Source organism: Calidris pugnax, unplaced genomic scaffold (genome assembly GCF_001431845.1).
Source record: "Calidris pugnax isolate Ruff unplaced genomic scaffold, ASM143184v1 scaffold103, whole genome shotgun sequence".
NCBI lineage: Eukaryota > Metazoa > Chordata > Aves > Charadriiformes > Scolopacidae > Calidris > Calidris pugnax.
The window spans coordinates 1940855-1964182 of NW_015090990.1; the positions used below are offsets into that span (position 1 = coordinate 1940855).

At 41.1% G+C, this 23328-nt stretch overlaps 1 protein-coding gene across 7 annotated transcripts in view; it reads left to right on the plus strand.

The window, feature by feature from the left end:
* The window catches only part of SMARCAL1 (SWI/SNF related, matrix associated, actin dependent regulator of chromatin, subfamily a-like 1), a 42481-nt gene that overhangs the window by 2045 nt on the left and 17108 nt on the right, over positions 1-23328 (plus strand). For 6 of the 7 annotated variants that reach the window (XR_001413410.1, XR_001413411.1, XM_014954740.1 and 3 more), the window contains exons 3-11: positions 519-569; positions 2816-2878; positions 3274-3534; positions 4717-4767; positions 8597-8777; positions 9722-9872; positions 12592-12750; positions 14540-14605; positions 22454-22594. Coding sequence is in view for 5 of the 7 variants with exons in the window: in XM_014954740.1 (XP_014810226.1) it covers positions 519-569; positions 2816-2878; positions 3274-3534; positions 4717-4767; positions 8597-8777; positions 9722-9872; positions 12592-12750; positions 14540-14605; positions 22454-22594 (1124 nt within the window). In the remaining 2 variants the exon portion in view is untranslated. The remainder of the gene's footprint in view (positions 1-518; positions 570-2815; positions 2879-3273; positions 3535-4716; positions 4768-8596; positions 8778-9721; positions 9873-12591; positions 12751-14539; positions 14606-22453; positions 22595-23328) is intronic. The other variant, XM_014954741.1, reaches the window with a different exon arrangement.

Here is a 23328-nt window from a genome sequence, read left to right on the forward strand (position 1 = left end):
ATTGGAAAGAAATTCTGGGCGGAAATAGCTTGAGCTTGGGTTTAGCCAAGAAATGCTTTATGAACAGTGTTCTAAGAAGTTTAGTGATGGCAGCTGGTCAGAATTTTTTGGGAGTGAAGGAAGAGAAGTTATTCATAAATTGGTATGGGAAAATGGGTCACTTCAGCTGTAGTTGAGTTGGTGAGTTGATTCTGTAAACTGGATTACTGACCGCTGTGGAATCTCCACCTTTTGGCTTGCTTCTCATCTTTTCTACCTGTCCTTTATTTGTTATATTCTACTTTATTTTTCCCCCCATGTGTTGCTGCTCCTTGTGAATGGCTGCTGCATTCTCCTTGTCTTAGTATTGATATGCCCTGTGGCTTTTCTGGTGTCATGTAGCTGTAAACCATGAACATAGTGTTTCTCAGATGTGTGTCAAAAAATTTGCATGAGTAGAATGAATTCTATGTTATCTTGCATGAACGTTTCACAACAACATTTCTACACCAAATGATTCATATTCTGCCCTACTTTAGATCCTGCTATGAAAAAATGGAATTTCAGCCTGGAAGATTACAGCAGTTTAAGTAAGTAAATGGTTTGTTGAATGGTAAGAAAGGATCAAAGTCTTGAACCGGATTCCCCTGCCTTCCATAATTATTGTCTAGCTTTGTTATTGTTTGGAATAATTAAAGTAGTGCTACTCAAGTGGCATCTAGCTCATAACATTTTTCTGACACTTTGTAGTTGATTAGAAATAACTTGATTTTTCATGTAATCTAAATGCCAACCATGAGTTTAACTTTTTCTGCCATTGCTGAGTCTGAGTAACCAACAAGCCTGATCATAGGAAAGAATCTTCTGTGCGAGTGCTTCATACAAGTCTGTATTGAGAACTGAGTGTGTTCCACTGGCTAATGCTTAATTTCTAGGTCTGTTCATTTATGCTGTTTTTAAACAGCTTTTTTTGTTTGTTGTTGGTTTGGGTTTTTTTGTTTACATTTTTTCCTGTTAATTTCAGGTGTCAGAAAAGGAAAAATGTTAATTCTGTAGAGCTTTGACTGAGACTGAAAATGAAGTTGCCTTTTTTTGGCATAACGAGGATGGTTTTTATCTTTTTTTTTTTTTTTTAATCCTGTCATTTTATTCTGGAAAGATTGAGAGTTGATAGAGGCAAATGCTTCAGGTAGGCTTTTCAAAAGCACATTGTGTTGAAGCAAGTGATAAATCACTATTGATTTCAGTGGGAACAGAATTAGGCCTGTGTTGAGCACTTTGAAAAACCCACAGTTGAGTGCTGGTATTTTAGCTTCCCATGTGGGTTGCCACACATTTATAATTTAAATGCTACTGGTTTGCTTGAAGTGTATGAAGTACAGATGAGAGCAGAGTCTGTGCACCAAGAAGCTTGCAAATGAAGAGCATGGTTTTTAGAAATCAGCCTTTTTTTCCTTAAAGCTATTGAAAATACGAGTTCTCTGTGGAAAGTTTCTCTTGATGTGAGAAGACAATATGGGATCAATGTTGGATAATGATAGCAGGGGAAAAAATACCCTTAGAAAAGGGAATTGATTTAAAAGGGCCTCGATTTGAAGTCTTGTAAGTGTAAAAACAATTATTTTCCAACTTCCCACTGTTAATTTTGTTCGTCTGAATAATGTTGTCCCGTATTACATTTCTTCCTTTGTATTATAAATTAAATGCGCAGTCAAGCCCATAAACAAATATTGAAGCAAAAGAGTAAAATATGAGGTGGTTTTGTTGTGGTTTTTTTTTTCAATTTCTTTCAGTGTTAGTTGTAGAGATGAGCTCTAACTATGTAATGCTAAAACAGTAGTATCTAAACTCTTTTGCTTGGTGCATTGGGAGGAGAACATCTAAACTGGTGGTTTCCTAGTCCTCAGCTTTAAAAATTAATTTCACTTGACTGTCTTAAACTTTTTCTTTGGAAGAGAGATCTCAAAAGCTTGGGTTTATTCCGGAAGTCACTTTTTAAAAATAAAGCTGGATGATATCCAAATGGCTTACAAACTGCTTAGGAAAAAAGTGTCTGAATTTGTTTCTTTCTCCCTTTTTTTTCCTTTCCAAATCTTAACGTAAGTTTCTTTAAGTTGTTGCATATCAGTAAGATGAACTATTTAAACTGCACCCACCCTGCTTCTTTTTAACCTTCAAAGGACTAGATTCACCTGGGTTTACTCTAAACAGGTGCTGGATTGGGGAGGTTGCTTCTCTTTACAAATACATGGAGGCACAATATGGTTAGTGTTCCCCTGCTCTTGAGTCCAACAGACTCTGGAGATACTAATGAGTCTCGTGTTGCTGTAGTACCTGTAAGTTGGAGTCTTGGGGATAAAATTCATTATTTTGGTGCTGTAAAAATGCAAGATAAAATGGTTCTTGTTCCTTAACTATCACTTAGTTCAGCTATAACAATAAAGACAACATAAAGGTGTAGATTGGCAGAGACACAGAGGGAAAAGTGGAATGATTATTAGGGTGAATAGCTGTGGTCTTGGGCTAACAGCTGTAAAATGCTGTGTCCCTTTTCGCCCCGTGCCCTGGCATCATGAGAGAGGTGGTTGGTAGTGATTAGTGAGAGGAGTGCAGGTGGCTTGGGAAAAGGATAAGTCTAACTGAAAGAGGTAGAATAAAGCGTGATGGACTGAAATTGTAACAAATGGGATTTAGGGAGTTGGACTAGATTCCTTCCTGGTATCCTTCCTACAGTATTGTGAATATACAGCATTCCTTCTATATGAGATTGCATATCAGACATTGACATGAGGCAGGAGGCAGGTATTTTTAGATCCTTCTCCTTTGCTGTTTGCAGAAGTACCTTCCCATCTTTTCAGGCACATAGTATTGATCGCCCTGCGCTTGTCCCTGCAACTTCGTAAGTGAAAACACTTTATGACTGTGTGCAATTTACCTGCTGAGTGTGGTCCTGCAGATTGTCTGCCCTGGCCTAGTGAGCCGTGTTTTGGGGTTGCTGACAGAGGGGGAACCTAATGTGGTGACAGTGCTTGCCAGGCCCTTGTGCACCTGCTGTCATATCTTCCCTCTGCCCTTCTGTGGAAACTCCCACCAACCTGTTCCTCCAGGACATCACTCTGTTCTTTGTCCCTGTGAGTGAAAACAGGGAATCGTTGTTCCTTTTAAACTTGAAGGTGTATGGTTGGTTTGTCATCCTCTTGTCCCTGCTCTTCCCAAGGCATCCTGTGCATCTTTAGTTTATCCGTGTTTTTTGTTATTAATTCTTTTCTCAGTATCTCATGCTTTTCTCCCTAGTGGAAGCAGCAAATAAACTTCGGTCAGTAATTCTGGCACCACTGGAAGGAGAAAATGCTGTTGGCTTGGCATCAGACTCTCATTTCGTTGGCAGTAGTGCTGATGAGAAATCCCTCTTGAAGCTTTGTAAGAACTGGAAGAAACCCTCAGCCCTTGTCAAAGGGAAGTGCGTGCTGATCTCCCGCTTGCGGTTTGAGGTTGATATTGGGTATTCTGCAGAAGTGATTGGAGTGTTCAAACGGATGGATTCCAGAAATTATGGTGAGTCTCTGGTTGTTTCTGCTTTATCCTAATAGTGTTGTTGGGGCGGCTCCTGGAGTGCTGTGAATGCTTTGGAGGAGAGAGATTGTGAGAATGCATCCTTCTGAAATAGCACAAGAGGATGTGCTTTGGTGCAGATTTTGAGAGCTCCTGCAGTTCTCCTATAGTGCTCTTTCTGTGTCCTGCACTTTACTCCATGCCAGAACATGTCCTGGGTCTTCAGGGCCTGTTAGCCAAGGGCATGTTTCAGGATTTGGCATGATTCCATTTACTGTTGAGGTGGGATGCTCTGATAATTTTCCAGCAGTACGGAGGCCATGCATAAGTTCTTGTCTTTATTACCAACTGCAGTTGGACATTCTCCTATTTCTCCTGCTTTACTGTGGTGTATAATGGCTGCAAGTGCCTGAGCAGATTGAGTTTACCAGCAACTTTACTGATGATTTTGAGGCAAGGGGAACTGTAGAGCAGTTTTTATGTTGGCATTCAGATTTCAATGCTGAATATCACCGTTTCCACCTGTAATGAGGCACGGAGTGATGAGGTGACCTGCACAGTGTTGCAGCAGGTCAGTGACAGCATGAGGAACAAATCCTGGAGCTCTTGTTCTTTGGACAAGGCCCCACATGACTCATGTCTTCAGCTGTCTCTGAATTCACTGTGCCTTCCCTAGGAGTTGTAGGCAAGTGCCACCCAGGGATAAACCTGACAAGTCTGACATTCATGTTACATTTTGGGTATTGATAAATTGGGGAATTTCCTCTGTACCATCCTGAACACATCATCCATCATCTGTAGGGTACAGAGGTACAACTGAAAGTGATTATGTTACTATCTGACGTCAGAGTTTATTGGTTAACAAAGAGGAACCTCCATGCACATTCTTCATTCTTCTTGCAGCAAAAAATAAAGTAGTTGCCAAAATCCTTTATGGATTCTTTATGATGGTTCAAGAGGCGAGCTGACCTTGGCTTACTCCAGTGATGCCACCACTTCTAGATGTGCGCTCATACTTTTAAGTTTTCTTCAAAGTGTTTGCTTAACATGAAGGCGACCAGAGGAGAATTGATTGCTGGGCAAGATAAGAATTCTTTTAGGGTATGGATGGATAGCCATGTTCTTTTGGACAAAGGATTCAGGCTTTTTTAAAAGAGACTTATGACAGTGTTGTACCTGTTGCAGATATGAACACCAGAAAGTGGAATTTCTTGCTGGAGGACTATCCCAAACTGAGTGAGTAGCTGTATTTTCCTTGCTAGAGCTGTTTTCTGCGGAGCCAAATGAATTCTAACTTAATTTCTTGGGACGGCCATTTGACTCTGGGGAATTAAGTTGCTAACGAACTGTGAAGCAGGTGTCTTCCTGTTTTGTCAGACACTTACACTGTTTGCCCAGACTCAAAACTTTTAAAGTGTTATTCATGCCAGTCCTTTAGGGGCTCTTGAGGTGGTAGCTCTGTTTTGTCAGATTCTGCATTGAATTTCTGTGCAGTTTGTTATAGCACATGCATGTGTTTACTATCACAGTTATTTTTATTGGTTATAAGGTGCAGCAGCTCTGCTTGAACTTAGCTAAATTTGAAAAGATTGTCATGATGGCTGGCATATCTTCCTGTCCTTGCAGAAATTCTGTCTTACTGACTGTTTTTAGCTGTGCTCCCCTTGTCCTCGGTGCCATCCTGCCTTGCTCCCTTTTGTGTGTATATCAATTCATAAACTGGCACAGCCACTCCTTGCTTAGAAAACAAACACTTATCGGGCTGTTTTACTTCCTTTTCTACCTTTTAGTTTACTACAAGATTTAAGTAGTGTGCACAGTGTTGTACTATTTCACTTCACACCTAGCAAATTTTGTTTTTCAGGTCAGAGCACTAGGTTTTCAAGTCAACTGATGATTTCTGTAACAACCAGTTCATCGACAGTTAGAGTCTGGCTGGTGACTGTCTGACTGTTCAGCCTCACATGTTACTGCTGGTAATAATGGCTTTACAGGCAGCACGGAAGTGTTGGGTTTTTGATTGATGTATGAGGCAGGTTAGAATTCAGGTTGCTTCCATAGCTGAGTTGATTTTGAGCAAACAAGGAGTGCTGTTTCTCTTGCAGAAGTGCGTGGATCTGCTTGAAGCAGAAGCATTCTTGAAGCAGAATTTCATACTCTACTAAAATGCTTTGGTGCTGGCTGATAGATGCTTAAAAGAAAGCTTAGCAAAAAAAGTATTTTTAGGAAGGCATCGTATTTTCACTTGGAAGTGGAATCTAAGCAAGGAGCGTCACTACAATGTTAATTTCCTTGTAGAAATTGACCACTAGACTCCTTTGCAATACATCTGTGTAATGCTGGTGAAACTGTTACTCACTGAACTGAATTGTAGAAGTGTAGATTGTTTTCTTCTTTTTTTTTAAAAAAAAAAAACAACCTACATTTTGCAGAATAATCCAGGCACAGCAGCATATCTGCTTCTGAGTTTTTTATGTTTAGTTAAATCTATGAAGTGCTTTGAGGTTTGCATTACCAAGTCCCAGGTATTAAATTATTATTTATCATCCCAGTTGGCCTGCTGTGTTTGCCTTGGTACTCGTGTGAGGGTATGTGGCTGTGGAACTTGATTGGGATAAGCTTCAGAAAGATAATAAGCGAGGTGCTCTACACATAGAGCATACACACCTCCTTAGAAAGTGTGACTGGGTGTTTCGGAGCTGAAATGCTGTTGCTCAGAGTATTTTTTCTCCAGCATGGGCTCCTGCTTCCATGGAATACCAAAGCACGTTTAATAATTGAGTATCTACATGCTCCTATGATGCATGTCTTAATAGCATTAGTAATGGTTGTAGGGCTGAAAGCCAGGTTGTGGAGCCTCGTAGGAATGCCAGGTCATGAAAACAAGTGAGTGTGTCTTGAGGGAGACAGGAAACCCCAGGACTGCAACGTTGACAGGCCCTGATTTGAATGAGAGCTGCTGATCTCTCTGTTTGCTATGAGGGCCTTTTGTGCATGCAAAGGGCCTGATCCTGTGCACATCCTAGGCAGTCCGAGCAAACACATCATCTCCCAGTGTGTTGCTCTCTCGGCCATGCTAGCTGGCTGTTGTGTACACCACATGAAGTACTCAGAATCACACAGATTTAAGGAAAGCAAAAAACATCTCTCCGTATATGTTCTTGCAGGGTGTAATTGGTGAGGGCATTTGAGGCTTCTAGCACGTGCCTTTTTGAGAAACAGCATTTGTTTTGTGCCTGTGCATTTACCTACGTCAAAAAAAAAAAAAAGTAAATTTTAAAAGGCTGGTTGCCATTTCCAGCAGAGATATCTGTTAGCTGGAAACTGTTTGTAGAGGTTAATGTCTCTTTGCTTAGTTGCTCAGTCATCTTTATAGAAAGGTCACTTCAGTAAAAAATGTCTGTTGGATGAATCATGCTGGTGGCAGATATGTCTTAATCACTCTCCCAGCTCATGTACAGAACAATAGCAACAGAATTATCAGTGAGCAAATTGTAGCAATTATGCTAACACGTAGCTCAGTCTGTGAGTATAATAACAAGCTTGTGCTGTACTTTGGGTGGAGAGGGTTCCTGCTATTGAAGAAGTATAAATTAAACTGGAGAGTTTAAAAAGTTTGGTCATTGCCCAACCACAAATGGAAGTCTTTTCATATGTATATTTCTTGGAATTGCTTTCCCCCTTCATGTGGCAGGGGTCCATCCTGCTGCTTTCCTCTTGGAAATAACTGAAATGAAAATACCTAACTAAATTCTGGAGGTGCATCTACTGCTGGTATAGTGAGTTCTTATTTCAGTTTGCATAGCTCTGGTTATTGTTGAAAACAGAGTTGTTTTATGTCTTTCTGACTTCATATACAAACTGACTACTAAATGAAAAAAAACAACAAATGCTTCCTGCAATAAAGGATCTGTGCCCATGCGTTTGTGTTCCTAGTGTAGAGGTGTCTTTTGTTTCTCAGTCAGTGGTCAAAGATGGATTGCTAAAGATCTTTTCCTGGTCCCAGCTCACTGCATGTTTTTCACTGGTATTTGTTTTCATAGAAACTTGCTGTTTGTCGAAAAAGAAATACTGTTATCTTTTTGCGATGAGATAGAGGCGCTACTGGAGGGGGCTGAAATAAGGTTGTCCGGGAGAAGAGTTGCCCTGATGTGTTGCTTGTTGTGATCCATGGGTTGAAAAGATGAAGGCCCCAATGTATAATGGGGACTGGGGATCCCCTTTGTTTGACTGTGAGGGTTTTATGTGGCAGATGAAGTTGAGAGGTTTCTTGGGAGAAACAGCAGTGGTGGTGAGCGACTCAAGTGGCTGCCTGCAGGCTTGTTCTGGTCCACACGCTGCTTCTGTCCAGGAGAATAGCAGTGGACACCAGCTGAGCAGGGAGTTGCTGTTTACAGTACCATGTCCCTGAAGGATGGCTATCAGAGTGCTGCTGTTGGTTGTAAAAGAGCCGTTTCTCTGAGTCTCGAGGTGCTTCCTGCATTCTTATCCAAACATGGTAAATGAGGGGTGATAAAGGGGAGACAGAGCCAAACCTATGTGAATTTGGGGAACAGGAGGAGAAGACAGTTTTCAAAGCTGAAGATGCATCGTCTTCTTTAGGTAACTGTGTCTCAGGTCACTCCGGATGACTCGGGGATGGTGGAGACATCAGAGGTGTTTAATGCAGAATCCCAAGGTCAAGATAAAGATGCCCCTGCCTTCTAGGCTTCAGGATCTCTTTTGTTTAAATCCATACTTTTATTTCTGAGTAAAGTGTGCCCTAAGCTGCCCTCAGTGTGAATAATCCAGCTCCAGCTGTATTAGTAGCAATCATCTCTGAATGATGGCATCAGACTTTCAGTTTTTTATAACCAAGTCTAAATACGAGGGGAGGAGATGTGATTCATCATGTGGTTCTGAAATAGACTTCAGGGAGGAGGCCAGGGCAACACCTGTGCATGATGCAGTGCTTTCTTGAGTTGTTTCAGGATAGGAAATAATATTGTTGATGAGGCCTGATATCTATAATGTAAATTGTGTGTATGTTGCCCCTTCTGATAATAAACTGCTCTGTTCTTTGCAGTGGAAGTGTTACAGAGCCTTGTGTCGGTAGAAGTGGAGCCACTGCCCGAGGCAGTAATAAAAACCTTTGCTGCTCAAATACAGAGATCTACATCAGAGACAGATATTCCTGACGCTGACCTTTCAGTAGTGGACTCTGAAATTGTGACAAGCCTCATGCCCTTTCAGCGGGAAGGTGTGAAGTATGTCCTTTTTGCATGCTGTTAAGTCCTTGCCTAGAATTATGTACTTTATATTGGTGCCCAGGCTGCATTCACTTCCATGGTGGTCTCCACATTTCCCCAGAGTCTTGGGCGGTTACAGTCTGGCACATTGGGCTTTTGGTTGTTTGCTATGGTATGGTTTGTTTTGTTGTTGGGGTTTGTTTTTTTTGTGGTTTTTTTTTTGAGTGACACATCTGTTCTGTTTCTAGCTAGAATTCTTCATCATGAGTCAGGAGGAAAGTAGCATTTTGCTAGTCTCATAAAATGTTCAAATGATACATCTCTGATCTCCATCTTGTGATTCAGTATGTGCCTAATTGTCATATGATTTTTTATTTTGTAAGGTCATTTTTTTTTTCCCAAGTGCACCTCTTTTGTTGATGTTTTTTAAACATTAACTACACATGGAAAAGTGCCAGGAAATGGGACCCAGGCCCTGACAGATTTAAAATGACTAAATGACTATGTAGAGATAAACTTTTATCTGTCCCCATCATGTAGGGTCATTAGTTGGAGACTTCAAGATGCAATCCAGGAAAGCCTGTACTTACCGATGTTGAAGTGGCGTTGTTATTAGCAATATTTTCTTAGGTAGGATGAACTCGGGGACATAATGTGAGTGATATCATGGAAAAAGCGTGGTTTAAATAATCGTAAGGTCTTGAGACTGCTGCTCATATGAAATCAAAGTCTCTAAGGACTGGGCTTGAACCACTCTGTTCAGGACCTTCCAAGCTTTGAGAGATATGTGGGAGTTGCTTGTTTGTGTTAAGACTAAGGGAGAAGATCCAGGGTTACTGAAGAAGCAAGATCACTTCCAGGTGATGCACATTATAGGCTTGGTGATGAGTTGTGCTCATCTTGGCTGCCAGGACAGATAGTAAGCCATTTCTTGACTCTTACTTATTTTCTGTTTTCCCCAGCTTCGCAATTTCAAGAAATGGACGTTTACTTCTGGCAGATGACATGGGCTTGGGCAAGACTCTCCAGGCAATCTGCATTGCTGCGTATTACCGAAAGGAATGGCCCTTGCTGGTGGTGACTCCTTCTTCTGTGAGGTTTACATGGGCAGAGGTACTGTGAGCTTGAGTGTGTGCAGGTGACCAGTAGTGGGCATATGGGATGGTTATGCTATGTTGCACTCTGTACAAGTTAAAATTTTAAAAAGAAGTATATTAAGGGGAAGAGACTAAAATTTGTACTCATTTATAAACTTGATGGGGGGGAAATTGCTTGACATTGACTGTGTAAGATATGCCTGTTGTCTTTTATTGGTAGATTTTCTTTTTGTGGTCCAGCTGATCTCTTGCAAAGAGGGAGATCTAGAGAAAGTATCTCCTTTGGCCATCTGATAACGTTGTTCCTGCAAGTCAGCTGGCTCCAAGGGGGTGTTCTACTCATCAGCTTCAAATAGAATAGTTGCATTGAAGCAATTGTATGTTGTATCTGCCAGTCCCTTGGCTGGAATAGAAGCCCAGATGCTGGGATTCTCCACTCTGTTCAAGAGGCCCCATTATCATCATCATTAAGTGTCTGTCATAGTACATTTTTTGGCCTATCCTGCTGACTCCTCTGAGTCCTCTGTTAATGTTGATCAGAAGCCCAAGAAAGATTGTATGGTTGGGAAACGATTCTTGAAATAAATCACCGTCGTGGCTTGTACACTGAGGCTATTGGGTTGCCATAGGCTAGTGAAATGTTGGCTGTGAGATAAAAAGGTGAGCTAGAGGTTTTAGGTCAGTAATTTCATGCCTGAGCAGTAGAGGGTAGGAGTTTAGCTTTCCTTGGGACGTTTTGCTGATGAGAAGTGTATTGATTGGGATTTGCTGGTTTTGTGCTGTAACCAGGATGTTAGAGCATCTTAATGTGTGTTTTCATGCCCAGTAGTGCAACAAAATGCTGGGCAACAAGAAAAGAAAATGGTTTACTGAACAAGGAAGTGGTGCTCATCATGTTTGATATTTCAAAGTCCTGTAGTTCTCTGGATCAACGCCTAACCTGAAACCATGGCTTCTGTGGGATATCTACTAGGAACAGTTTGGTGCCTGGTTTCCTAAGTATTGGGCACTTGCAGCTAAACTCTTACATCCTGCTTCAAGAGATTTGAGCAATATGAGGTGGTTTTTTTCCATTAAATGCTTGATTTTTCTCTTCCTTTCCCTACTTCTGACTGCCCTGGAGGTTGTTGTGGGAGATGTTTTGTTAGGACATTTGCTTTACAATGATTTGTGTTGCTTTGTGGGTATGTGAAGGATGCAGGTCTAAGAAAAATGTCACAGAAAATGGAAGAAGGTGGAGTTTATTATGGTCTGTAATCTACTCAGTTCATTCTGGCACAGATGTATTTTACTGTAATGGTAGAAACTTTTGTGGTGTCTCTGGAGCTGAATTGCCAGAAATTGTCTTTATCTCAGAGTTGTCGGCGTTTTATTTTGACTTTCTGGGCTCAGGCCGCCAAGTGCCTTTATATTCAAAGTGCCATAGGAAGCTAGCAGGAAGATATGAGGAGGCATGCTTTGGGTGAGAAGTACTGCAGCCGTGTCTTTGGAATTCTGCATTGAGACTTGAAACTGTTCTGGCTGTTAAGCACTTTTTGGTGGACAAAGGTTAGCATCAAGTGAGAAATACAGGGTCACTTGTACAGTGTGCATTAGTTATGTGACCTTTATAAAAGGAGAGGGCAGCACAGGTAGGAGCTTCCAGGTGCTTTCCCACTGCTGCCATCCTTATCGAAGTTCTGGGTTGGTGTCAGACACTTATTTTTCGGTTGAGATCTAACCTTATCCACACATTGGCCCATTTTGGTTGTGGTGCTTACCATAATTGGTGAAGGATAGTTTCTCACATACTGAGAAACGTGAGAAGCTCACATTTAACTCCACAGGCTGCTGCATGTGGTTCCTGAACAGAGGAGAGGAATGATGCTTGGGGGTTTTCTACAAGTGAAGGGCCTAGAGACAGATGCTATTTCTCATCACCACACCAAAGGATATCTATAGATCCTGATTGCCAGAGCTCCACTCAGTTCTCTGCAGAGCAACATCAGCAGATCTCAGACATTGCAGAGAGGTTGGTGTCACTGGGGACACAATTACAAGGGAAATGGTGGGTGCTCAGTAACTAACAGATGGGTTTGGGGGAGGATATCTTGCTCTGGTGCGTGAAGCATTTCAAGAGGTTGATTTGAATGACTACCACCACATGTATTTCAGCTGCTGTCATAGAGCAGCTGGTGTATTGTCAACTTGATCTTTTAATTTTGTTTGTTTGTGGTGTTTTTTGGGTTTTTTTTTTTTGGTAGACTTTTTAAGAAGTAGAGATAATGGAAGAGTTTTTGTTGATCTGGATGAGTTGTACTTCATCCTCGTCGTGGAGTAAACATTGCTATAGTGAGAGATGTTTACTACTTAGAACCCTGTGTTTCACACTCTGAGGTTTCCTGTTAAGTGGGAAAACAATTTTCCCTTCAGTAGTGGTCACTGCATTCTCTGAGCATAGCGGGTAACATTGTCAGGAGTTGTTTTTTTTGCAGTAAGAAGCAAGAATAGAGTGTATTTCAGCCTTCCTAGCCCTGGAAGGTAGATTTAGGTTTATAGCCTCTGTTGCTGTTACTATGGTTGTTGCCTTGGGAAGGCTGCTTACCCTTGCTGTGCTCCCAGCTGATGTCTAATGGTGGAGGGGGGGGGTGGTTCCATGTTCTAAGCATTCATGACGATGCTCTGAGAAGTGCTTTGGGATCCTGACAGAGGACATAAGCACCAGAATTCAATTAATTGCTTTCTTCTTCCTCCAGGCATTTCACAGGTGGCTTCCATCCTTGAGTCCAGGTAGCACCAAGGTCATAGTGACTGGCAAAGACAGCCTAACAGCGAGCTTGGTCAACATCGTCAGCTTTGACCTTCTCAGCAAGATGGACAAGCAACTTAAGAGCACTTTCCAAGTAGTTATTATTGTAAGTGGAATACTAAAATTTTGAAGTTAATTGTATGCTGCAAATGGGGTAGCCTTTGTGTTGTACAGCAGAGAAGCGCGAAGTGGGCCTCATTTGGGATTTAAAATATCTTGTAATTGTGGCTGTGATCATAGCTCTTCTCCTGAGTAGAAGCAGGATGTTTCTCTGAAACCTTTTGAGATAACTAGTAGAGTTTAATTCCTTTTTGATTCCTGAGGCTGTGTTTTCTCTTTTACTGGTTTCTAGCCTCTCTGGTTTCACTTTGGTTGGGCATGCTCTCTACTGGAGAGCAAAGTGTTTAATGCGGTGTGTCAATAACAGTAGTCTTGGAATTGTACCTTCTGGAGGAGATGGGACTTCAGGGTGATGTTAGTGTTTATCTGGTAAAGCAGATAGCCTCTCAACATTAAGTATGCGGGTAAAACATCAAAAAATCTTCCTTTGCTTGTGTTCCACTGACAATCTGCATTATCTCCTTTGATCACTTGTATAACTTATTTTGTGAATTACTTGGAATCCATTTTTTAACCTTTTACAGAGCCATGGTAAAAGGCATTTTTCTAGATTTCAGTTACTAAAAATTCAAAACATCTAGTGTTTCAGATCCACCTTGGATCAATAGAGACCAAAAGTGTCTACGTAGCTTATTATGGGTGTTTGATGTTCTCAGTCTAGTTTTCAGCGCACACATGCACTTTGTCTCTAAGATCATGACAACTGGAACATAATAATCCTTTTGTTTCTCAGCATCAGGTGGGAATGTGGCAATAGATGGAGTTATTTGGAGACCAAAGTACTCATGGGGGAGTTGATTATTTTTTTTTAATTTTTTTTTCCCCCTACCCTGTCTCTGACAAGACGTTCTGTCAGGGTGGAAATACGGATTGTCAGTTTCGTGTGCTGGTGCTTGAAGTAAAAGGAATTGGGCTCTAGGGCTACTGTCCTGGAACCTTTTACCAGCCCTGAGCTGACAGATGTTATTTCTGTGTGTTTATAGGGCTTTGTATGTGTTTTTGCAGATGAGAATAGTTCTACTGGGTGCTGAGATTCCCTGGTTTTTCTTCCAATCTTCTTTTGATGTCTGGGAACATTACTGTAGCTTATGTGTTAATCAGGAGGGAGGAGGCTGTGCCTGAGAGGCTAAGCAGCTGTATTGCCTTTGCATGCATGGTTGCTTGCTCATCCACACATGAAGAGATGAGAATGTACCCTTGGAGGGCCCCGATTACTTTTTTGTGTCTTAAGTTCTGCCTTGCTATAGCAGTAGAAATGAAGCCTGTTTGGGGGTGATGTCTCAAGTAGGAGGCTATTATCCACCTGGTGAGCCCTATCAGCAGAACAGTTGGATCCTAATTAGATTTCTTTTTTTCCTGGTCGTTTTCATTAACCCCTTATTTAGGGAAGTGGCACTGTATAGGCCTCCTGTGTTTGCTGCATTTAAGGGACACATAGGGGCAAATGAGTATCGGTGGTGGAGATAATGTACCTCTTTCTCATTCCCTCTCCAGCCCCCTCCACTCACTTGTTTGCAACCATTTGAGATTCATGGCTTTAAGGTTTCATTTCTGTTCCATTTGCTTGCAGCTGCAGGTTTGAATGTAGGAAGCCTGCTACTCCCCCATGCTGTCTTTTCATTTAGAATTTGATGTGACTATCCCAATGCTTGAAGTATCCTCTGGATGATAGGTTTGTAATATTAGGTAGCTGAGAATATTGGGGATTTGTTCTGTAGCCTGAAGTTGGACTATGGATCAGAACTGTCTTCACTTTCATACTTGTTTTGTTTCAGGATGAATCTCATTTCCTAAAGAACATAAAAACTGCACGATGCCGAGCTGCCATGCCTCTACTCAAGGTGCGTATGCTGGGTGCCAAACCTTCAGCAGCTCAGGTCAGGCTCCCAAAGCGGTGTTGCTCCATTTGTCTGGTTTAGGAGCCAACAGCTGAATTCTGACGTTGTGCAAGTGGAAATCCAGGTCATGTTGTACATCCAAGAGCAAAATTTGTCACTGGCCCAGCCAGTTGTTTCCATGCAAATGTTAGATGGTAAGACCTAACAAAAGAACTTTAGAAGCTCCCTTGAACTAATTGTGGTACTGCCACTAATGAGTTTTGTGGTGATGGCAAAAAGGGAATGTCAAAACTTACTGCACGTATTCAGGGAGAGTAGAAAGAACATAGTAGTGTCAACGTAGCTTGTTTAATGGAACTTCTTGGCACTTCAGTTACTTCTTGGCACACGAAGAGCTGCTGTATATCAAAATGACATTACCTAGGTCCTGTCCTTGGATTTGGTTTTGGACTCGACTCTGTTACTGCAACCATCCAATGTATCTGTGTGACTAGGGTTCAGGAGCACTCACGTTGGTTAAATGTACGGAACTAGTAGGAAATGGCAGAACGTGAGGTTAGCAAGACAAGTGGCCCACAGAAGGGAGGCAATATTCTAGTATGAGATAACAGGAGAGATGTAAATTTTAATGTCTGCTTGTTGTTCCACGATCAAAGAAATCAAACTCCCTGGTAGCCGCTAGCAGATTAAAGTTACGAGTATTTTCTAGGCACTGCAGAGTCTGTACATTAGAACAAGGTAAACACAGTTCCTATTCAGCAATTAACAGAAGTGTGTGTAAAGAGAAAATCTGATTGTGATGGCTTTATAGCAACCAACTTTTATAAGCAAGTTAAGGGGAAGCTGAAAGTAGTTGTCCTTGAATAACTTCATTGTTCTCTTTAAAGGCCTGACTCTTGTCTTCTCTTGGCTTTCAAAGTACTTCATGCTTTTTAATGTTTGGAAACTAAGTAGGAGGTCCAATTTTATGAGCAGTTTGAAGTACAATAATTAGGGTGTATGTCTGAAAATGGAGGAAAATAACAAATTTACCTCATTGCAAATGCTCAAAAAGCAGTCTTATCCTTTCCTACTTGTACCTTTGTAAGGATTAGCTTGTCAAAATTATTTGCAGGCTACAAGATACGAGAGTGAAAGATGGTAGCTGTTAAGCGGAGGTTAATTGCCTGTATGCACTTACTGAGAATTTACAGTTTTATACTGTCACATCATGGGTCTTGGAAAATTGAGAACTGGTGCTTCTGAAACTGAATTTCTGTCTTCTGAAAGCATTAAGAGTTGCATGTTTGTATCATGCATTATCTGACCTGCAAACACCATACAGAACCAGATGTTTCGTGTTAGATGTTCAGGTAAATTGTATTTTCCTGCTTGCTGACTATAACTTCTGAAGTGAGTATTTACTGTAATAGCCGCTCTTCTGCCCTCCTTGCTTTCCAACGCAGGAGTTTTGCTGTAAAACTAGCCCCTTTGGCAGCTTTGTCTCCAACTACTAGTGAGTGATGCTGTGTTCACTACTGGCACAGCACATTGCAGCAATGCTTTCGTATTTGAAAGAACTGGGTTTGACAACTCTGCTGTGTCGTCTTTACAGTAAATAGTCAATGGGGTAAAAATTGGGAGTATTTTCAGTAGTTTACATGATACTTTGAGGCTGTTGAATAAGAGGCATTGATAAACATGCTGCTGAGGATAATGTTCTTGCTTTTGCCTCCTTTATGTTAAAGGGATTAGAGCAGTACTGGGGCTCTGAGAAGAGACCAAAAAAGCTGTATCCATAGGGAAGCCCCTCATAGGTAACACTGCTTCTAGCACCTGAGGCCCTACGTTAAGGTCACAGTGTGAAGCTGTGCTGGTGCCATAACCAGAGCCCCTGGAGCCAGTCGGTGCCTTGTCTACCTTCTAAGCTTTGCCACTTCTATCTGGTGTTAATGTTATATTACTTTAAACTTTATGAAATTGCCACAGTTGCTTACATTTCTTACAAGATTCTCAACATCCTAAAGCATTGAAGCTTAGCCTTGCGCTGGCTTTTGGGGACAGAAAAAGGAAAAAAAAAAATCCACCAAAGCAATGTGATCCTTGGTCCTCGTATGCTACAAAGATTTATGAGTCCATAATGACACTGGACAGATCTAAGTTAAATTGTTTCTGCGCCTGAAATGTTTCTGTCACTTCCATCTCTACTTAATGGATTCTTTTTATCTTGATAGAATCTGCTCTTGTGACTTCTCCATTTGAATAATAAGTAAAATATAAAAATTGTTGCGAGTGTTTAGACAGAACTGCACAATAATCAGATTAAATCAATACATTCATAACAAAGATGACTTACCTTGGATATTAATTTTGAATCTTCCTTCTTAGAGCCAAGCTGAATTTTCACCTCTGAAGTATTTAACCCATGGTTACAGCATTTAAAGCCCCATTTTAATTTTAATATCTGACATTGACCAGTTTTCAAAATGAAGTGGTATTTTTAGCCACTCAATAATTAATCTTTTCCTGCTCTTTTGTATATATTGTGGAGCAAGTGTGGTACGGAATTATCAAGTAGAACCATGTATTAAACATGTGGCCTCAGTTTGTCAGTTGGGAACTTCTAGACTTTTTTTTAATATTAAAAACCCACAAACTCTCTGTGTGTGCCGTATTTGGTGTGTGTTATTCAGTATCTTTTGTGACATGCTTAGCTGCTACCCTGACAGAGATTTAGGAGTTTTGCTTGGGACAGTGGGAAGCGTGACCAGAAAGACTTCTAAGTGCACTTTTATAATGGCTGAATGTATGCAGTGACCACACTGGCTACCTGGTAGCTTGCCTCAGGTTGCCTTTAGTTTGGAGTAAGTATATAAAGGCATGTTATTCCCAATGTATTGTTATTGGACAAAACTTCGAGAGGAACTTGTAATTACACAAACAGTGAGATAGAGCGAGCTGAAATAGCAGCAAAGTGTTTGGGCCAGATTTCTTACTCCCTTCACTTGTACATGGGGGAGAACACTTCATCCGCCTACATGGGACCAGGTGGCAGAGTTTGTACACATTCTGTGCACATCCCTGCAAAATTATGGAGGCGGATGGATTGAAAGCCATAGTAGAAAACAGTTCTTTGATGTTTTGGCATGTGGCAAAAATCCTGCTTTCAAGCTTAGCCAGCTTTTGCGCTGGCCACTCTGTGCCAGCAGCTGCATGAGATCTGTCCCCAGCTTCAGCATCTCTTGTGGTACTCAAGAAGGCTCAAAGTGGTCCCTTTGTCTTGTTTCCACGCACAGCAATATGAGAATACTCTCATACTGTTGGGCTTTGGTTGAGTCACCATTTTCACACCTGGTTTGTCCCTGCCCCTAATCCAGAGCTGTGGCAACCAGTAATGGGACCTACTTGTCACCTTGCTATTTTCTTTAGTTCTCATGATTAGGAACAAGTTCTTGAGTGTACTGACAATATTAGTTTTTCCCTTTCCCTCCGCCCTGCATCTGCCTCCCTCAGAGGCAGAAAATGTCACGGTGTTACATCTTTTGTAGGCATTTTGTTTTTTTCCTTACAAGATTAGGCTGGTCTAGAGACGTGAGCATAAGAGAGGGGGTATATGTGCTATCAATATCCATAAACCAGCAAAGCCCCAAGGGTGTAGATGAAGAGGAAACAACAAAATGGAAGTTTTTCACTGATCTGTGGTGGGATCTCTTGAGGACTGAAGTGAAAAGGATTCTACATCCTTCGACCAGCCAAAGTGCTGCATGGTCTTTGTTCTTCTGTAATTGCATGGAGTATTGCAAGGCAGTGGAAACTGGGGAAGGTCCCAATGGAACATGGATGAGTTTTTTGGAAGCAAGACAGTAAGTTTTCAGTGAAGAATTGGGTTAGAAACTGAGAAATAAAAAGTATCTAATCAAAGATTCCAGTAGCATAAAATGGTCTTATGTCTGCTGTGCTCCCTATGGGCTTTGTTCCACAACATTTGGGTAGTATTACTAATGTGATTGTTCCTATTGAGCTGCTGTTCAGGTTAATAGCATGATGCACATACTGATGTCTGCAGGGTTAAAGGTCTTTGCTTCTATTATGGAAGTCCAAACACATGGTGTGGCTGGAATCTAATATCTTTGTGCTTGTTTTTATAAAGAGTTGCTTTAAAATAATAGAGGGAAATAGGTCAATATTGAAGGTAGAAGGTGAGGAGGGAACACAAAAATCTCCCTTACCAGTGGGAAATAAATAGCAGCTGTCTTTAGGCACTACAGATTCATATGGATTGGATAAATAAGCCTTTGCTTGTTGTCATCTGCTGAGAGAAGGAACTTCATCTTGAAATTGGAGAAGCTCGGGGCCCTCAAGGCTGCATCTTCGGATCTGCTGTTACCTTCTAGTTTCCCTTCCTTCTCAAAAGAGGGAGGTAGTGTAATTTGTTTTGGCCACAGTTGACCATTGCCATTTGATACACGTTCTCTGTCTAGATGTCGTTTAAGAATAGGGAAAGACATTTATATTTTTTGGAATAACCACTGCAGGATCATCTGATGAAATGCAGAGACTTATCTATCTTACCCAAGTACAGAAGCAGAACAACACAGCTGCAACCCCTTCCCTTTATCAAATCTTCTATTTCATCAGGTGATTATCTCTATTATATTATGACCACTCTCACATTTTTCATTTCACAGGATAAGATATTCTTATGCTAAGCAGTTCAAAATGACAGAGTAAGCAAAAACTGGGGACACAGGTAGTTGTACAGCCAGAACCAGCCACACTTATTTAAAAAAGTATGTCAGTCCGTTAGCATATGGCAGAGCTCATGCTGAGAAATGCATTTAACACAGAGACAATCATTGTATGTTAATGAGGCTCTTTGCATGTTCAATTATTTTTTGTGGCATACCTCCTCCTCCTTACCTACTCCCCTTCAATTCAGTTGGGTGTTGGGTTATGATCTCTAAAATAAGTGCCATTGGGGGTTACCATTTCATAAATTATTCTTTGACTTTCTAAAGTGACATTTGTAAACGTTGTCACAGCTGTGGAATTCATTCTGGCTGGTGCATTGTGCGTGCACCACTCATGTTACTTAGTAAATGAGAGCCACGGAACAGGTTTCCACTGGTCAACTCATTGTCATAGTTCACTTCAGCAGTCTCAAAAGAAAGCAGCTGTAAGAACACTCACAAGGACACACGAGAGAGAGGAATGCTTCTGGAGAAGATTGAACTTCATACCTAAATTCTAGTGACCAGCTAAAGTTAGTTCTTCTATGTGGAAATAGGTATCAATTGATTACAGACCTGTTTTTTCTAGAAAGTCCTTGCTGGTCACTGTAATCTTACTTTCTGTGCTGTTGTTCCATGTTATTCTTATAGACCTCGGGGAAAAAAAGGGTAAGTTCTCACTTTTGACAGAAAAGAAGGTTCAGCAGGAAACAAGCAATCATCAGCAGAGACTTTTCTGCAGGAGCAAATCTTTATTGGCATCTATTCAAAATGAGTTGCCACTAGAAAAAAGAGATGTGAATCAAAGCCATTTCTTTAATTCAGAATTTAAGTAGGCTTTCAACACTAAGAAACTTGTCTTTGAGGATTACTTTTTTTTCTTTTCTCTCTTGGGCTCTTCTGTCATGGAATTTAAAATGGAAGGTACCTTGGGGATTATTTAGACCACCTATGTTTCACACAATTCTCTGGAATTAATTTCTTCAAGATCTTCACAGCTCTTGTGGAGCTAGTGTCTTTTGAGGTTTTGTTTTTTTTTTGGTGTTTTTTTTTTTTTACTGTTGTTTTTACTCCTCTATTTGTTTAAAAAGGTTAATTATAGAAGATGTATCACAGCCCTTGGAAAGCGCTTGCAGTTGTTAGATAACCTAACTGTTCAAAATTAAGCTGTGCACAGCAAAACAGTGGCTGGACAAGTTTAGAATTCAAATAACCTGTAACTTCATCATTCTCTCTCTTGATACCTACTTGGGGTTGGGGAAGGAGCCTAACTAATTCTTTTGGCTACTAGAGAATAAGTCTTCTAAGTTTGTCTCATGTAGCTCCTGGGGAGCACCCTCCAAAGAGGAGGAACCTGAAGAATGGCATAAAACCCTTCAAGACAGTCAGGTTTATGTTGCACTTAGTATGTCCTTGGTCTGAGTGAACTTGCTTTAGCTTGATCCGGAGATATTTTAAGTGAGCTGTCTAATTGCATGACCTTCATGTTGTCTTTTACCTATCAGTGGCCTTTTGTTAGTCCAGGAGGAAAAAGTTTAATTTGGAGGTTTCTTGCACATGTGGGACCAACTTGTCTTGTGTTTCAGCAGATTTCTCAGGGTGGTGTCAGTTTACTCCTCAAAGGTCTCTGCAAGGCATCAGATACTGTCTAGGTTCTGCTCAGTTGTCCCTCACTGTTACCTTAATCTTAAAAACTGACCTAATTTCTGCTTTATCACTTTGTTTCCTTATGGGATCTGGTATCTTTGGCCTCTGTGACTCCTCCCTCTTTTTGAGCAGCCTAGGCATCTGTCTTGTGTGAATTAACTCTCACCTTCCGACATGTCCAAAGGTTTGACCTCTCCTCTTGTTTAGTTCAATAAATATCCTGCTCTTTTTACATGTTTATGGGAATTGTCTGATTCTGGGGATGATCACATTTCCTTCTGATCTGTTTAGTAGGGATGGAAGGAGAAGGCAAGTCCCACCTTGATTACAACCTATATATAAATATTTGATAAAGTGTCCTGAAATTAATTTCCGGTAGCTGATCTGTGAACTCTTTTTCCACCAGATTTGGTTGGTGAGTGGATGAATCAGCTGAATAGATTTGGGTGACTGGTAGATCTCAGTGAAACGATAAAAGAATTTAATTTTCTTTTTCATTTAAATGTGAATGAGCTGTTGGTACAGGTGTCACTCAAGAATCTCTTTGTTATTTTAATGAACCTGCATTAAACCATGCAGGAAATTGCAAGGCATTTGTAATTTAACTACTATATGTGAATTTACAGCAGTAGAAATTCACAGCTCTGATCTAATAATAGAATTAGATGATAATGGAGGTATGAGGATAGAAATGCATCTTGAAGGCTTTTATGTCTATAGTATAATTTTTTTCCCCACTTTTTGGGAGCACCTGCTTTAGATACAGGTTTCCCACCCCACCCCCTTCCTGTCTCCCCTACAACACGTGTTTTATAATCTTCTTACATGATTCATATTTATTAACTTGTGTTCTAGCATCTAGCCAGCTGTGCCTAGACTCACCATGACTGTCAAGCGGACATCTTCTGGTCCTGCTTCACACAGCTTCATCTTTCTTTCCCTGCTGGTAGAATTTAAAATGAAAAAAAAAAATGAACAAAATGTAAGAAATCTGAATCCTACTTCCCTGGATATCTTCTGCTTTTATGAGGAAGACAGTCTGTTTATAGCTCACTGTGCCACGTTTATTACCAGAGAGTTTCTTTTGGATGTGAGGATGTACCTGCAAGGGTGTGTCATTTTCCTGTGACATCTGATGCCAAATGAAAGGTTGAGTCAGGCACAAGATATTAACTTGTCTAGTGGGTAAATGCCAATTCAGAAAGTACTGTCATAAAAATTTATGTATGTCCCCTTCCCTTACAGCATGTGGTTGATGAATAATAAACAGTATGGTTTGTCCTGCTTCCTACAAGTGTTAAGCGCTGTCCCTGAGTCCGTAGCACTGTCTTCAGGCAGTGAAGGCTGAAAGTATCTGTGGAAGGTCAAGTACTCTTCTCTTTAGGTGCTTGGACAATGGCTCTGGGATTTTCTTTCAGGACTGGGGATGACTTCTTAGCAGATTCTGCTTATACTGTAAGCTGTATGGTAATTATGCTCCATTTTGCTTTCCCAGGCTGCCAGGAGAGTGATCTTGCTTTCGGGAACCCCTGCCATGTCACGGCCCGCAGAGCTCTACACGCAGATCATGGCAGTGCAGCCGGCCTTCTTTCCACAGTTCCACTCCTTTGGGCTACGCTACTGTGATGCCAAGAAGGTACTTCAGTGGGGGGAGTGGCAGACTGGGACTCTGCAAACAGCATTTTATGTGGAAGTTTTTTCTTGCCTTCCTTCTGTCTCGTATTACCTCGTTTTTGAGAAAATCTCACTGCAGAGTAACATTTTGAAAGCTTTCAACGTGAGAAGCTCTAGGTGCGGCAGTGGTGGGCCTGAGATGTGAAAGTGGTTATTCTCTGTGTCATGTCAAAATCTGCCCTGAAAGCCATGGAAGTAAAAAGCTGGGGAAAAAAAAAAAAAGAAAAGGAAAAAAAAAAAAAAAAGCTGTAGCTGGGGAAATAAGGGAAATGAGTTTATTCTAAAAAGAACTTGCCCCCAGAGTGTTTGAAGTGGGCAGAGTAAATCTGGGGCCTTTGGGCAGCTACAAGTTTAAGCTAATTGATTAAAAAAAACAATCCCCAAACCAGTTTCTAATCTGCTTTAGTGACTGTTCAACAAAGTAAGGTCTCAGCTGCTTGGGATATTGAATTTCATACCTCCAGGTAAGTGAAAAATGAAGACTTATAGTCCATCTCTGCATTCCACCCTCTTCTAATTCAGGAAATGGATGTGGTCCTTAGCATATCTTGAAAATAAAAAAAATAAATCAACTTCTCTTATCTCTGACAGCTGCTCAGCAGTGGTTTCAATGGAGTCATTGAGTCCAACCACTGTAAGATCTTGGCTTTGCAGGAAGCCAGCAATTGCAGCCATGATGGCAGGTGTCTGCCTTGC